At 35.7% G+C, this 17,300-nt stretch overlaps 1 protein-coding gene across 1 annotated transcript; it reads right to left on the reverse strand.

Annotated features, from left to right (window-relative positions):
• Window positions 1-1,460: 1,460 nt before the first annotated feature.
• Window positions 1,461-4,020, reverse strand: LOC149201803 (uncharacterized). Its single transcript, XM_089403020.1, has 2 exons — window positions 3,595-4,020; window positions 1,461-3,359 (listed from the first exon to the last, which is right to left on the reverse strand). The coding sequence occupies exon 2, from the start codon at window positions 3,334-3,336 to the stop codon at window positions 1,777-1,779; it is 1,560 nt and encodes a 519-aa protein (XP_089259146.1). The 5' UTR covers window positions 3,337-3,359; window positions 3,595-4,020; the 3' UTR covers window positions 1,461-1,776.
• Between the last annotated feature and the right edge of the window lie 13,280 nt (window positions 4,021-17,300).

The raw sequence follows: 17,300 nt of genomic DNA on the forward strand, positions 1-17,300 counted from the left end.
TTAGTTTATGCTTGTGGTAGGTGGCTCTGATTCTGTATAATGTGGAGAACCACAGCAGAGAAGAATATCAAGAATAAGCCTCCAAAATCCAAGGAATATAAAGAATCTCATTCAAACAAATGCATCTAGAAATAAGGTAGATCTCAAAGTGAAATAAGGTAGACATCAAAGTAAAATAACTGAACAAGATTTTCACAAAGCTGAATTCATATTTTGTACAGCAGTCAAATTAAATGTGTGATAAAAATCACTCTAAGTCTGGACTTCCATTCATATGTCATGTGTTTCTCCTAAAATAACACGGTGACTATAATACATCCTGATTCCTCAATGTAGGCTGTGTATGGAAATTGGAATCTACAAAGTTTACCATCATTATAACAATATTCATAGTAGATGCATGTAACAGAAATCGCCAAACACAAATTAATCTCAAGTTTTAAACTAAAACTATGCAATCTAAGGGTGAGTAATATGCAGCAGTGAATGATAAGGTCATCAATATCATGTTTATATATAAGATAAGATAAGTATATTAATGACCACAAAATAAATAAATGGAACTGAACGATTGCACTAACATGTGAAGCAGCTGAAGATAGGTCAATAAAAGATTTCTAAATAGTAAAAAGAATGCCAAGTTCGTTTACAAGTCGAATAAGAAATAGTGGAAACTGGAAGCAAGGAGATCTCACAATGAGTACAACAATAAAGCCCTGCCTTGGATAGAAATCGATTGAAACTATCACAAAACATTTTGCACAAGATGCATATGAGACTAACATTATTGTTCTGAAGCGAATAAGCAATGCATAACAAACTTCCACATCTAGAGATTAACCTGTAAACCATCCAAAAATGGAAGGCACTCTGGTGCTTTCAATCCATGCAAGAAGCAAACACACCAGGTGTAACCTAAAGATTTTTGTACTAGAAATGACAGAGTTTAAGAAATCAAGATGCCTATATCTACTCTCAAACTATAAATTTAGTGGATGACACATATATGGAACTAGAGAGAATATCTTCAGCCAAAGCAAACAACAATGAAGAGACATATTAGTGTGAAATGCCTCCTGTCACCAACATAGTTTATCATACTCTATAAACTCTTTAGAAAGGCCATAGCTAAATGATTAAAAGGCCATATTTAAGTTCGTAATGATATTACTGGATAATTGACTGGTGCTTCCGAAACAAAACAATGTCCAGAAAATATGGAAACAATGTTTTATAAAGGATAGCAACAACCCACACTATTTTTAACTCACCTTTGGCGTCCTTGAGAAATTACAGAACTCATAACATTAGTTATGAATTGATTGTAATACACAACAGACAGAATCAATTCCCTTCATTATCCTAGTTGCGGCATTGACAAGAGAAATAAGTATGCTTGAAAAACTAGTCTAAGCAGGTCAGAGTGTAATTGATAGGAATATAAGGATTGGAATATGCGATTTTGAACAGAAAAGCGAAGGGGTAGCCTTATAAATAAATATTCCAGTGAAACAAAAATGAAGCTCAAATGTGCATGAGAAAACTCACTCCTTGCACCCTTAACAGTGATGCTGGTACATACTATTAGTAGAAAATATCAGTTTTACCGTAAAATTAGACAAACTTACTGTATAGTGACAGGTAATACAAAGAACTAGCTCACTTGTACCTGTCATCAAATTAACAAGATAAATCTAAAGCTTTATATATTGCTACCTATAGATATCTTCAATTACCCTTTCGCTGTTGAGATGCATTATCTTAGAATATCGATCTTCAGAAAAATGCTCGACTGCCATAAAAAACCCTAGAGCCTGCATTTCTTCCAGATTGTGGAGTTTTCGGATCCGTTCCAGACTTGACAGAATCATCAGACTGCTGGTTCTCAATGTCCATGGGAAGCTTCATCTTTGCTAATGACTCCGTGAACTGCTGCATGCTCTTCATATACATGTCAACTATCTGCTCCTGCACCACAGTTTGCTCTGGCTCAAGATTCACACTCACAAGAGGAGTTGTGAAAGAAATCCCTGTCTCCCCTTCCGAGGTCTTGGCTTCACTAGTAGAGGCTGCTCCTCCTTTGTCTGAATCCACTGAAGAAGACTTTTCCTGATTCTTAGAAGAAACATTATCATTTAAGGAAGTGCTCTCAGAAGGGCTACTAATTTTTTGAAACCTAGACGACTCCTCACTGGAGCCACTTTTTTGAGCAACAAAATCACGCAGACCCTGGCCTTGAGTACTTGAGCTTGTTGTACCTGCGATTATAATAGTCGATGGGATCTCTGCATCTGGCTCAGCTTGGTAATCAGACACATTATCATCATGAGCAATGGTTGTTGAAGGAAATGGACAATTCGCGACTGTCACATTTGGTGCCATGTCATAGTCATCTTCATCTTCTGTAGCGGGAGATGGACCCAGATGTAAAAATGATGTCCCAGAGAATTCACTTTCATTTGGGTCGGCTATAATTAAATCCCTCTTTAAACCGTTCTCCGGCTTCAGATCATTGGAGGCCATTTTGAAATATTCAGAAACCATGAGATTATTTTCGCTGGCAACTTGCAAGTCTGGAAATTCAATGTCGTTGTAATTGGTAGGTTCGGGATTCTCCACCGCCCCGTCCAGCGAAACAACATCTGAACTTACAGGGGCAGAAGATATGGCCAATTTTGCTTCAGCGATTGACTTACTTTGACATGCTGGTGGTGCTGATCCGTGGTATGCAAGTGTTAATTGAACTATGCCCGCAGGAGAATGAAAAAGGTCAGTTGAAGATATTATAAAATCCTGGGTTGATTTTCCCTTACCCGCCACAGTAGACAGAGGCACTACAACGAACCCCAACAACTGGTCTTCCATATAGTTCCTTGCACGGCTTAGCATCCATAACTCACATTTCAGTGAGGCATCGACTTGATTGTTGATTTTCATCTGCAGGCTCTCGTTAAACACTGGATTCCTTCCGCCTCCGTTCGATATGCGAGTCGACAATGCCCCCTCGGGATTGCAGGTAAGAGACAGCTTAGCATAGACGTCCTGCTTGTCATAGATGCATATATTGTGAATGTCTCTGGCATGATGGACATAAATATCTAGAATGCCCTCAAAGACTTGTGGCTGTCCCTCCCCAACTATTTCCTCTTCACCTGCAGCACTGCTATTTCCATTACTCTTCTGATTTTCAGAATTCAGGCATCCTTCATGTTGTATATTACTAAAAATGGAATGATCTCCGTGATTCGCTGGTCCGTTACTACTAGAATCAAAAGGAACTGAACGCTCTACAGAAGAAGAAAGAAATTTCGCGGGAGCTTGAAAATAAGAGTCCATGATGACTTTCTTGCTACCGTTCACTATGACAAAAATAGGGACAGATGCAGATGAAGTAAGAAAACACGATTTCTATATAACAAAAACAAAAGAAGTAAGTGTGTGCCTGCCGGGACGTAGTAAACCCTCAAATCACTTGAGCTCTTACTGAATTCAATTCCTATCAGGTTGCAGCAGCAGAGAAGCAAAAAAAGAGGTCAGGAAACCAAAGTCTTTTTAACGAAGATGATGCAGACAGTTATAAGAGTTAGCAAATACCACAAGATCTTCAAAGCAAACACACAACCTCCAAATCTTAACTTTGCCCACAATATTCCACGAACTCCAAAGCCTATCCACAACAATCAAAGGAAAGAAAAAGAACACCGATACGAGCTGATCATTCTTTGACAAGTAATTATCCTGAGAAGCCTGAAGGCAGTCGGTAGCACTACAGAAACTTAACAATGTTTTCCGAGCACAGATAGGAGTCAGACCTTTGCCTCTGAGCTCTCTTAAATTGACGAACCCTAGCCTCCACTAAAATTCCCATCAAGGTCCAAATTTCGAGGAATGTCCTCCATACTCTCTCTATCCTCAAATCGAGTATGTCATCCGTTTAAATTATTTGACTCTTAACACCTTCCAGAAATTACCGTTAATGACGGGTGAATTAACACGCTACGACTGATTGCAATAATCTGACCGTGCAGAGCGTTAAAGAAAAGAGTTACACAAGGTTTGTCCGTAGATTACAGAAGTAAACGCTTTAAAACCTCAACGAAATGCAATTTAACTGTCTAAATCTCTCAATTTCACTCATGCACTGTTTAAAGCAATTTAGGATTTCTAATCCTCAATTAAGCGAAAATAAGCTTTCTGACGGCAAAATTGAGTATTTTAAACTAAAAGAATAAAATCCGAAAATACTTAATGCTGAAAAGTAACCATTTTAATCGTTCACATTCCTAAATGAGTCCAAAATACACTGAACCTATCTCAAATTAAAGTATCATTATCTTTGAAAACCAAACACTTTAACCTTTAACATTCACAAATGAGTTAAAAATACAGTGAACCTAGCTTTAGATTAAATTAAAGCATCGTTGTCTTTGAAAACCAAAAGATGTACAGAAAAGCTGGTCGCGTGCAACGCTTTATCAGATAGTCAGGCCGAGTCAAAAACATCAACTACCTCTGGCGTCACATAAGAAAAAAGTCAGAAATAACCAGCGCTGTAAAACGCCAAAATAGGGAACGGATCAAATACAGAAAACCCTACAACCAGTAAATTCAAACATCATATAATTAAAAAAGAAAGACAAACAAGTACTTAAAGTTATTGTTTATACAGACCAGGATCGGTGTCAAACAGATACTGGTAGCACCGGAAGCGCAGTACTATTCCAAAATGATCGTATGTGAGACTTTTTTACCTTCAAGGTGCACGGACCCGCAAGTTGGGACCGCTTTCTAAATCCTCCGGGACTTTAAAAGCTTATCTAGCAGCGTCAGTGGGATTCGATCTCCGGTTATCCGCGTAAAAGTTTCTAGATTCTTCAGCCTTTCTTTTCCTCTGTACGTGGCCTTTTGTCCTGTAGCAGTTGAAAATGATAATGAGCAATCGGGCCCGCGGGCCTGCCAATCACACCTCGCACTGTTCATCTTATTCCCTTGCTGAACCGGTAACCCTTACCGCCTACTCCGGTAGGCCGGCGCGATAATCGATGTAGATACACGCAAGTCGATTAAACCAAAACCAACACTCTGTTGACGTCCGCCAATGAAGCTTCGAGGTGACACGTGGCATATTATGCTGCTCCCACGAAAGCACCCTTGGAAATTAATAAAGAACATTAAAGGTTGAATGAAAATGCGGGAAATCCTGCCCTTGATTTGTTGCCTTTGAGGGATGGGATATAAAGTAGAATGAATGATTCCATCGCCAAGGAAGGGTGGGGGCCGATGCTGTCAAAGATGTGAAGCGTCATTATAGCACAGCGACTCGCCCGAACATTTACAGCACGAAAAAGTAGGCCCTCTACCGACGGCACGAGATCGAATCCTTCTAGGTATGGAATAACTGTGTTCACACCTAGATAAAAATAGAATTATAATATAAATAAAATAATCGTAATGTGTTTTAGGTGTAATTACAATATTTAAATCATGTATTTAGTTTTCAGTATTATATTCTGAACCAAATATACATCCAAGAAACATATTTATTTTGAAAATTCAATATGTAAAATTGACATTTCCTTAATCGAGTATGTCGTTTTTGATATTAGAAAATGTTATTTAGGTTTTACTTTGCAATCTCACATCCATGATATAACCTTTAACCTTTCGCCCACGACTCTTCATGATGTTTCATATAATTTACAACTCAACTTCTATATGTTATTTCTTAGTGGTGTTATATATTTATTTCACTCCCTATGATATTTATTTTCAAATAATTTTGCATTTTTTTTAATTATAGTGAGCAAAGAAAATACATAATTCAGGGGAGGAAAATGATTCTCTTAACATCAAATATGTAAATCCTAGTGACCATCCAATCCAAATTAGGATGACAAAAACGTTAACCAAGTATTCGCTAGACAAAGTGAAAGTTACAAAAGGTCTTTCGTTTTTCTCTTCTGATGATACAGATGAAAAAACAGAGGGTTGTGGACTGAAAATACAATGAGGAACAATAGTGATGTGTCTAGAGACATAAGGGATAAAAGGCTTATAGGAAGCAGAAGGCCCATAAAAAGCTACAAAAACTTATTTAGATCTCAAAATGGCTTGTCCCCAAAAACTGATTTAGATTTCAAAATGGCTCATCCCCTGCAAACTGTTATTTTCAAAATATTAGAAGAAAATCGAACACGGGTCCGAAGTGCATCCATCCTTGGACAATCGATCTGCTTCACCATTTTGGCGTCAATAGATGTGGGAAATGGAAATGGAACTGAACTCTTTGATCAAGGATTTGGTTTTGAGTTTCTAGTTAGTGAGGGACGAAGAGTTGAATGAGCCCCTCTCATTTTCCCATTCAATGACAACTTTAGAGTCTCCAAAAATGGTTATTGTCCTAAGCCCGAGTCAGATAGCACAGTGAAGAACACCCTAGAGGGCAAGGAGCTCGACACGAGTATTAGATCCAGAGCCACCATGCCAATGGAAGTGGTAAGATCGAGCAACATCTATGTGGATGGTCATGCCACATCCACAGAGGACAAAAGAGGAAGCCCCATCAAAGAAGCCAATAGGAAAATTCGCCCAAATGTTGCAAGGAGGAGGAGGAGACTTAGGGATGGAAGATGTAGAGGTAGATAACTCTTGATGAAAAGATAAGAGTTTGCAGCTAGTTCGCCAAATGTCACGCAACACATGCTAAAAAATAAGAGCATTTTGGGTCCACCAAATGCCCTAGATGATGAAGAAAACCAGTGTCTGGATATGTTTGTTATCCACAGTCTGGCTGTCGAGACAGGAGACAATGTCGGAACAATCCCAAGAAGAAGGAGCATCTATCAAAAGGAGAACCCTAGTCCAAACCGAAGTTGCAAAAGGACAGTGGATGAAAAGATGGTTTACATCCTCACCATGTGAATTGCAAAGGTAGCATCGGCCCAGTCCCAAGAAGCCCCTCTTACAAAGGTTCTCCCAAGTCAGAATTCAATTGTGAACCACCAGCCATGAAAAGCATTTCAGTTTCAGAGGGAAGTTCCATTTCCAAGGCAGAGCTAGCGAAGAGTAGAGCAGATTCATTCTAGGAGGCAAGGAAATAAGTTGGTTTGCCTCTTTGACTATAACTTTACCCTGTTGAGATCCACCGAATCAAATTAGAATCTCTTCTACAGGTAAGAGAACAATCCTAGATAGTTTCAAATAGATGATGTAAGTCTTCCATTAAGGGATTAGGGGATCAGGCAACCCAATCGCAACTGCATATTTCCAGTGAGTGAAAAAAGGAGAGGAAAGAGAAGTATTTGCATATGAAAACCTCTATTATGCAAAAAAGTAATGAGAGCAGGGGATAAGAGGTGAGGACCTATCATGCCAACAAGCGAATTCAGTCTGATCTCTGGGATGGAGCTTGAGCCAACGCCCCATCGAAGGTTTCCAAAGTACCAATGTTTAGTCGAGAGAAGACTACGCCAAGAATAAGAAATTTGAAGAGGATCCAGTGCACTAGATCAGAGCCAACTGATGAAATCCTTGTTTTGGAGGTATTTTATGGATATGACACGCTGCTAGAGGCCCACACAGTTCACAACTCTCTAGATTTTTTTTAACAACAGTTCCATGTTGAAAGAGGTTGTATCTTTAAGATCCCAGCCACCTTGATTGACAAGAGAGGTAAGCATTTCCAAACTAACCAAGTGGAATTTACGAGTAGAATTTTGAGCCAGCCCACAAAAACCTAGTCACAATAGAGTTTATCTTGGAAATAACATCCTTGGGCAATTTATGTGGTTGTATACCTTTTGTGTAGTTTCTTAATTTTCCCTATTTATATTATCTTGGTATCAAATTTCCAATGCTTTTGATTTGTGCAACACTATTTTTCTTTTACATTTACTCTTCAAACCATTTTCTACACTACATATGTCATGTGTTCATTCAAGTTTTCTGCTCATTATGTACGCATCATTATTAATTTTAATTGGAATCATGTTGATATTCATCATTGTGATTTTATTTGTTTACAAAGTGATTTTTTCCATACCTATGATTATATTAAATATAATTTATTTTAACTAAAAATGTATAATAAAAAATATATATATTTCTTTTTATCATTTATAGGTAGTTAATTTTACACTTACTTAATTTAGATCTATATAATTCCAAATATATATGATATGTTATGTTATTTTAATATAATTTGTTTCAACTTTCTTATAATGTTTATTAATATATACTTCTTATTTTGGTTTATTATTAAAATCCATTTTCCAAAATTTATAGGTTCATAAAAATATACTTGGAATATTATCACTCTCTCTCATCCTTCCCTTTTGTTTATCATTAAAATCCAATTTCCAAAATTTATAATTTTATGAAAATATATTTGGCATCATATCACGCCCCACCTTATACAGAATATAATATCAATTTATAATTATTTTATTTTTAAAATATATTATTTTAATTTCATCTGTCTTTAAATATTGAAAATAATTTATTAAATAAAATGACAATTGACCTCCTTTTAAATGCTCCGGTCGCACAGTCAAATCCATCTTCTTACTTTATTTTTTACTTCAACTCTCTAAATAATAAATAATAAAAATACCTAATTTTACTTTGTATTATTCAATACTCCAAAACCGTGTTAATAAAAATGCATAAAAAGTCATAAAGATTAATACAAAGCAATTTTAAAAATTAAACTTTCAATTCACAAAACTATATAATATTAACATTCATGGCAACTCCATACAAAGTGCACACTAATTTAATCGTTAGTGTCACATCTATGCATACACCAAAATCTTTTGCAATAACTTTCTTTTCTCCTTTTGACCTTACAGCGATTTTTGAGTTGTTAATTATTTTTTATATGTAGCATTCCATACAAACATATAATAATTTATGCCCGAGTAGGTAATGTACTCCCCATAAAGACTTTTAGGCGGTGGCGCGCAGACCTAAGCATTAGGGGAAAAAGATTCTCAATCATCCATCAATGTACAAAGTCTAAAGCGTGTTAACAAAAGAGGGGCAAAAAGTAAAAGTTACCATTCTAAAGATGAGGAAAACACATTGATGGGAGTAAGAGATAATATCTAGTTAGGGGTGTATGGTTCCTTGGGTACATGGTGAGGTTGCATGGATATCAAATAATAAGTATGATTTTTATTATTGAAAAAACTATAATCTGGCTCGAAATTGTATGGTTATTAAATTTAAATTTAAGGGGCTAGTTTAATTAACTAAGAGTAATTAATAAGTGTTAATTCAATGGTTGTCATTAATATTATGAGATATTTGATAAGTTTTATGATAGTGCATGTTTGTTTGAATCTTTTTAGGTAAGGTGCACTAATGTACGTAAAAGAAGTTATTTGGAACGTTATCAACAAATGTGGGAAAGCATCTATGAACGTTATCAACAAATGTGGGAAAGCATCTATGAACGTTATCAACAAATGTGGGAAAGCATCTATGAGTTTCTGACTGAAATTTTCTTTGAAAAAATAAAGAGCATGAAGTTTTACAATGTAATAATAAAATCTAATTACTATTGCCAATTATGCCAAACACAATGATATCTAGGGAAGGCATAGTTTACAAAGTCATTTAAGGGAATGTGAAGAAGCACGACTATTCACAATCAATGTGTTCAAATCTTGGTTTATATTATATGTTTTTTGTTATTATGAAGACGTAGAGACATCAGATTTGGTGGTTCTTGGTTTTAGTTAAGCTTCCTTGGAAGTGACCTTGTGTTGTAATCCTTCCCCAAGTCATGCACAATACATAGGGTATGCACAACACAACTACAGTCATCTCATGTGTGGTGCTCCTAGAGCTTTAAGGGATCTAAATTATAACTGGATTAATACCCATACATGCTAGCAAATCTAGCTTAAAGGGATTCTTCCCTCATCGTTTATGAGTCAACCAACTTTCATATCATTATCTTGAAAGTATTCCTTTCAAATTTAATCCTAAATTCTACCTCCTACTTGAAAGTACGATACATGCAACATTAATCATGTCAAGGTTTGTACTTCTGTTGACTCTTTGGCAAAGTCTCTTGAACTTGTTCATGAAACATCTAGATGTAGTGTAGAAACTTTATGGCTTGTCCACAAGCAATAACTTATTTCCTTGTTGTTGCCTTATATATTAGACTTAGAATTACTAATGGATCCTTTGGTAGAAATCCAAAACATGTTTTCAAAGATGGTGTGAGTTTTCACCATATAGTGCATAGCTATAACTATGTTGCACATATGGCTTGTTGGAATGTCAAGTTTTAATATGCTTATAATTAAACATGAATAAGAATTAAACAACAATTCAATTTACTACTTATCTATGAGAATATGTTCAAGGAAGGAAGGGAATATCCTTTTCAACATAGTATACATCAATCCTTGTATTGCTTGCCAAAAGTAGTTATTAAAGAATCTAATATTAATGTTAGAAATGATTGATGATGGTAAGCCAAAACGCACCCATGCCTCCTTAAAGAAAAATAGTGTTTCTTTCTACACTGACATTGTCTTCATACATGATATTAGCATAGGCATCTTGTTCAACTAATCCATACCTATCATAAAATAGTCATTACTTGCATTGGTTATTTGCAACTCTATAGGAAAATCCATTGAAACTTACTACCATAGCCTTGTCAATACTAGAAATGGAGTATAATTTCCAAAGTTCATATTCATTGGATTGGATACGCAATAAAGTGAGCAATTCCTCATGGGCTTTGCCACCATCTCTGCCATCTTTAGTCAATAAAAATATCTTAACAAATTGGCAATTGCCTTCTTGATTCCAAAGTATCTTGATATCTTGGAATGGTGTGCCTTTCACAATAATCATAATATATTATCTCATTGAAGAACACAAACACATTCAATTTATACATAAGAACATCATTCAATGGATAATTATGGAGTTATTAATCTAGTGAGATCTACATAGAATTCTACATGGCCACATAGATGCACGCAAAGTATAGACAATGTGCATGACTTTTTCCTTGAAAGCATTGCATCCAAAATATGGAAATTGCACAATCATACTTAATTTGAATATTGGAGGTATTTAAAGGAAATATTCAATCTTATTTTATTTTCCTTTTCAATACTTAATCATAACATTGAACTTTTGCAAATAGGTGATCCATAGCATGCAGTTCATATTCTCAATCTATCTTTGTGTCCTAAGGAACTAGAGGGGATTATGTTGCTATGGGAGATAGTCTCTTTTCCAAGCAAATAATATATCCATCAATTCTAATTTGCACTAATTTGTACATCTCTAAATCATGCACTAAATAATTAGAATTGTGCCTCTAAGACTCTCATATTGGTATGCAAGAAGTATTCAGTGATGCATCAAGATTTTTCTCATGGCATGTCTAAAGGATTTCATGTAAATATCAAGAAATTGGAAAATAACTAATTTGGTAAGTACTAGAGTATTCACAACTCTTTGTTTGATCTCACTAAATGTTTCTTACTACAAATTTATTCGCTTGAAGTTGTCTTGGTTTAGTTTCAATAATTTGAGTGGGAGTGTAACATGTCAAAAATGTATAATAAATTTATAGGCCACCCCATCTGAATATTTAAAGGTCATGAATGTTCTTTAGTGGTGAGGCACTTCCAATGATTGAAACCTACATCTAATCAATGCTTAATCCATCATGGTTCACATAAATTCCAAGATGAATAACTTTTGTTTTTCTACATGTACAAGTCTTCTTCAAATTCACTAGTAGATTCATTTCTATAATGCTACAAATACTTGGACTATGTGTTGTAAGTGATTCTCCAAGATTTGTTGAAAATCGATATGTCATAAAGGTAGACAATTACAATAGATTCAAGATAAAGTTTGGAAATTCCATGTGTTTCCCTCATCAGTGTGGTAGGCATATTAATAAGACAAAAGGCCATCCTTATCCATTCAACCATTCCTTGATGTGAATCGAAGGTGATTTTCCATATATCTTCTGAATTGCTATGAATACAATAGTATTGTACTTCAAACTGATTTTTACTACAATACTTATCTACTTAAAGTTGATATTAGATTATCAACACATAACAATGGATATTATCATTAATAATTACTTTGTTCAAAAGTCAATAATACATGCACATTCTCTGCATACCATCCTTTGGAACAAAGGAAAGAGTTGATCTACATGGGATGATATGGGTCAACTATGACTTTAATATTGAAATTTCTAAATTTGCCTCTTAATTTATTCATTTTCAAATAAAGAAGTCTCACACAACATCTCATTAGTAGAAAAACTCTTTGTTGCAAATCAATTTATTACCCAATCTCATGGTAGGAGGAATCTTGTGAGGTTCTCCACATAACTCAAAATACTTAACCAATATTTTTTACAACTTCTTTAGTGCCTTTGAATTTTCTTGTTATGTGTGGTTTGTGCACAATTTAGCTTCAATATCACTGCACACTCGGTTGGAGAGTGCCTCTCTCTCATCTTCCCAAGGTTGTTAAATAACAAAGAAAACTATCTTGAAAATTTAACGAGTCTTTGCACTTATATGGCTAAAATAAGTGCTAAAGTGATCCAGGTGGATATTGGTGGCCACTCACCTCTTCCACTGTCTCAATGGTTCTCTATCTTCTTGGCATTTTTCTTATGATTTTTGGGTCCCAAACTTTCAAGGCCATTTTCAAGCCCAAAACGCTGTTTTTTGGCAATTCAGGTGGCTAGGGATTGCCTTAACATGTTGTAGTCCTAACTGAAAGTTGTAGTCCTCAAATATTTCTTTTCAATGAGCTATTGTGCACCCAAAATGACTATTGTATGCAAAATTTGTGCCCTCGGGAAGTTGATGTACAACTAACCACCTAGAGGCACATAAACCTTTTGGAGTGTCATCTTCTAGGGTTAGGTTTTTGGACCTCTAGGGTTGTTTCTTTATTTTAAAAGGCCAAGCCTCTTGTAATATATTTTGTGAATGTGTGTAGTCACCATATCTCCCTATTCAGATACAACTACCACCATTCTATCCAATTTGTGTTATACAATATTCTACTATTTCATCTATTAATAGAAGTTGGGTTTTCACCATATTTTTGTAAGCTCTGCTATATTTATATATGTACGTTCCATTTACTTTCCTGCATTCCATTTCATTTCTTGTATAATTGGATCATTAGTATCAGAGAAATATGCTACTTGTTATTTCTCGATGCATTTCCCTTACGAGGTTAGGGTATAGAGAGTTGGATCTTGAGCTAGTTTCACTTGGGAACAATCACTCTCACAAACCAAAGAAGACTCCCATGGCGGAAGAAAAGAGAGATCACGAAGTAGGAGATTCTATCAGGTTGTTGCTCAAGGAAACACTCGTGTAGTAGAGGAATGAGGTGATGGACAATTTCACTTGGATCCTTCAACGATTACTAATAGTGGATGATGCACCTTTAACAAGTGTCAATTTTGGAGGTGTGACACCCTTCAAGGTACAAGTTAACTTTGATATTTCTTTATTTAAAGGAAAAACAGATGCAAATTCTTTGGGGAAATGGTTAAATTTGTTAGAGGGATTTACTCTATCCAAAAAATTTCCAACAATGAGAAGATCACCTTTGCGTTATTGAAATATGTACCCCATTTCAAATATTGGTGGGAAGGTTACTAGGAGAGATACAATGAAGATGATTTTGCGATGTTCAATGCAAGACCAACTTCGGTTGATTTTTCTAATGCCCTTAAGGATGAATTATACCATGTAGGGAACTATGATGACCAATACATGAGATAGAAAACTCTACAACAAGAGAGAGATAAAACAATGCCAGAGTACACCAATAATTTCAATACATTGCACTCAAATCTAGGCATCAGAGGCTCTAAGTAGCACCTGGTCTTGAAGTACCACAATGGCCTACATAGTCACATCCAAATAGAAATGGATCTCTTGGACATCTCCTCACAAGGAGCCACTTATCTATATGCTATCAAATGAGTAGAAATTGAAGTAGTAGAATAAGCGAGAGTTTGGGTTTACAAATCTGCTGCAAAAAAAGCTTGGAAAAGGAAACCCTAACTCACGAAACAAGGGACAAAGCAAGGAGATCCAACCTAAAGAAAACCAGCCCAAGTCACAGGAAAAAACATATGGGACATGGAGACTTTGTATTGATTATAGACCCCTAAACAAAATCATTATCAAGAAAAGGTATCCAATCCCCAAGATTGATGATATTCTTGACCAACTTAAGGATGCCAAGTTCTTTAAAAGATTCATTTGAATTCTGGTTGCCACCAAGTTCCAATTGAACAAAATGATGTATGAAAGCTAACGTTCAAATACAAAGAAGGCCTTTTGAGTGTTTTTCCATGCACTTTGGTTTGACTGATGCTCCAACAACATTCATGAGGATGATGGATGATATCATGCAGCCATTCACAAACTCTTTTGTGTTTTTTTTTGGATGACATCCTCATCTTCAGCAGAACCTGGGCGAAACATTTGCAAACATTCAATAGGTATTGAGCACCTTGTAGCAACACAACTTGTATGCCAATCTGGAGAAATGCTCATTTGGCATGCAAATAATTCAATACTTGGGATACTTTGTGGATGAACATGGGGTGCATGTGAACCTAGCCAAGATCTAATTCATTCGAGATTGGTTAGCCACAATGACTCTAACAGAGCTTTGTAGCTTCTTGGGCCTTGTTGGCTTCTATCAAATGCTGATTTTTGTGTTCTCTTATATCACTTGGCCCTTAAGTCAAGTGAATAAGGGGGGAGCAAAAGCAAAGTTTTCCTAGTTTGAGTCATCACATCATAAATCATTTGAGGATATGAAACATTTCCTTTTCTCCACACCAATCCTCACCATGTTAGACTTGTAATAGCCTTTTGAGATTGAGATAGATACCTTTGAGTATGTTATTGGTGTAGTCCTCAATCAACAAGGAAATCTTGTGGCTTATACCAGTGAAAAACTCTTTGATACCCCACATATGACAAAGATATCTACCCCATTATGCAAGTTTTTCGACAAGAGAGGCATTATATTTTGGGGAAGGAGATGTTCCTCCACACTGAACATAGGCCTTTTCAATCTATGCCGATAGAATGAAAGCTATAGAATGACCACCATAAAAAATGGTCCACATACCTACAACAATTCCATTTGAACATTAAATACAAGAAGGGTAGCACTAATAATGTCATAGGCTATCTCAGTCGACCCCAAATTGTGGTGCTAACCATAATTCTTAACTCTTGTGGGCATGAGACCTATGAAGGTTTGAAACCCTATCATGACAACTATAAGATGAAATTGCATGAAAGAAAGGATGCATATTGTTATCACTCAGATTTTCCTAAAAGTTGTAAGAAGAGGAAAGGGGTTTGAGGTAACCACAAACCAACTTTTGGGCACAGAATCTAGTCAATCTGTACCTAGAGAGGGATCTCTCTTTAAGATTTAGCTTTTTTTTATAAGGTTTTAGGCTAGTTATGAAAGCTTTGGGATTTGATTGAGTTTGGTGGTGAAATTCAATAGCAAAGGGTTGGAACTGAATAGTTTAGGCCATTGGGCTAATGGAGTCAAAAGAAATGGCTCAACTGGATTTGGTTTCTCAGCAAAGGATGGTTTCACAGGGCAAGATAGCTAAAACAGGGATCAAATGATAACTTGATAGGATGGGATGGGCTTAAAAGGGATGAAGGGCAATTAAGAATCCTTCAACATATTTTAAGAGAAAAGAACTTGAATGATCACCAGTAAAGAGCAATTAAGAATTCTTTAATAAATGATCAAAATGATTAAACTAGGAAATAGGAGCAATTAAGAATTCACTGTTTATGCTAGTTTAGAAGAAAACATCAAGAATATAAACGATTGAAAACAGATTGCACTGAAGCACTTTCTGAATTAAGCTTTTTCGTTTAAGTATTCAGATATGAAACATAATTGAAATATTTAAACAAGAGAACAGTAACACATGAGATATAAATACTTATTTGTCTGATGTATTGCACATGAATCCTGTGAAAATTCCTTTGTATTAATTCTTCATCCAGCCAGCCATGCAATATTTGTCCAACAGCACTTTATTCCAAAATAATCAGTTTTATAGCAATGTCTAAGAATCCACCCTCAATACTCTGAATGGGGGTGTATTTATACAAAAAACTTTACAATAAAATATCTCATAACAAAGTGAGATATATTCTGAGATGACTAACTATTCATTACATGAAAATAGAGACAGATGGTCTCGTAGGTAACAGATAGAGGCAAACTAATGGTTTGTTGTCCCTATTCTTGAGAGTGTGCTGGAATAAGGTCCTATAATTTTGCATCATGCTGTCTTTGGTGTAATTCTGTGCTAGCTGCCCTACTTTTCATCTTCTTACTGATACACTTTATCCTGCTCTGATACACTTTACCTGTTTGCTTTCTGTTCATCCTTTTTATCATCATTGACTATACTAAAAAATCAAAATTTACCTTTTATCAAGGATAAATTACAAAATTTCTAGCATTTCTTCCCACCTTTTTGGCTGTGGTATTCTGGTTTTCTGAAGTTTCCTGAGAGTCTCATCAGTCTTAGTATACTTGAAAAAGGTAGGCTGAATTGGAAACAGGTGCTTTATTTCATGTTCTACATAGAATAGGTTCTCTAGGCTATCGTAGAGAACTTTGCCTGTAGGCAGTGCTTTTGATGCTGATGCGCTTGTTGATGAACTTGCCTGCATATTGATTCAATTTGTCCACATAATCTATATGCCTCATTAATTTTTCATTAATAACTAAAGGACTAGGCAGTCCTTTGCTCTGCAAAATACCAAATTTCTCCATAAAAGCATTAATTTCTTGCTGCATGTCATGGCATCTTCTTTCTAAATTTTGCATCAGAGTCCTTTTAGTTAATACCATTTTGATTTCTAGAATAGTACCTATTCTGTCTTCAATGCCCAGTTCTTCAAGTTGGTACTTATTCTTGTTGTTCAAAAAATTTATGACCCTGGTAGCTTCCTAAGGTATCTTTCCTAATTCTGCTCTTGTTCTTTGAATCTCTTCTCGGGCTGCCTTTACCAAATCAATCTGCTCAAAAATTATTTGGATTGATGGCCAAACATCATTTATTGACTGGGTGATGTTGGTCCATAAAATCTTCTTAATGTCTGTCAGAGGCTTGTCAAATGTGAGATCTTTTTCTAATGATTTCACCTTGTTTTCTAATCCTTTGATTTCCCTTGTTTTTTATGCAACATTTATCTTTG

This window comes from Pinus tabuliformis, chromosome 2_1, assembly GCF_031772625.1.
Source record: "Pinus tabuliformis cultivar Carrire ecotype Pingquan chromosome 2_1, CPIR1, whole genome shotgun sequence".
Classification (NCBI taxonomy): Eukaryota; Viridiplantae; Streptophyta; class Pinopsida; order Pinales; family Pinaceae; genus Pinus; species Pinus tabuliformis.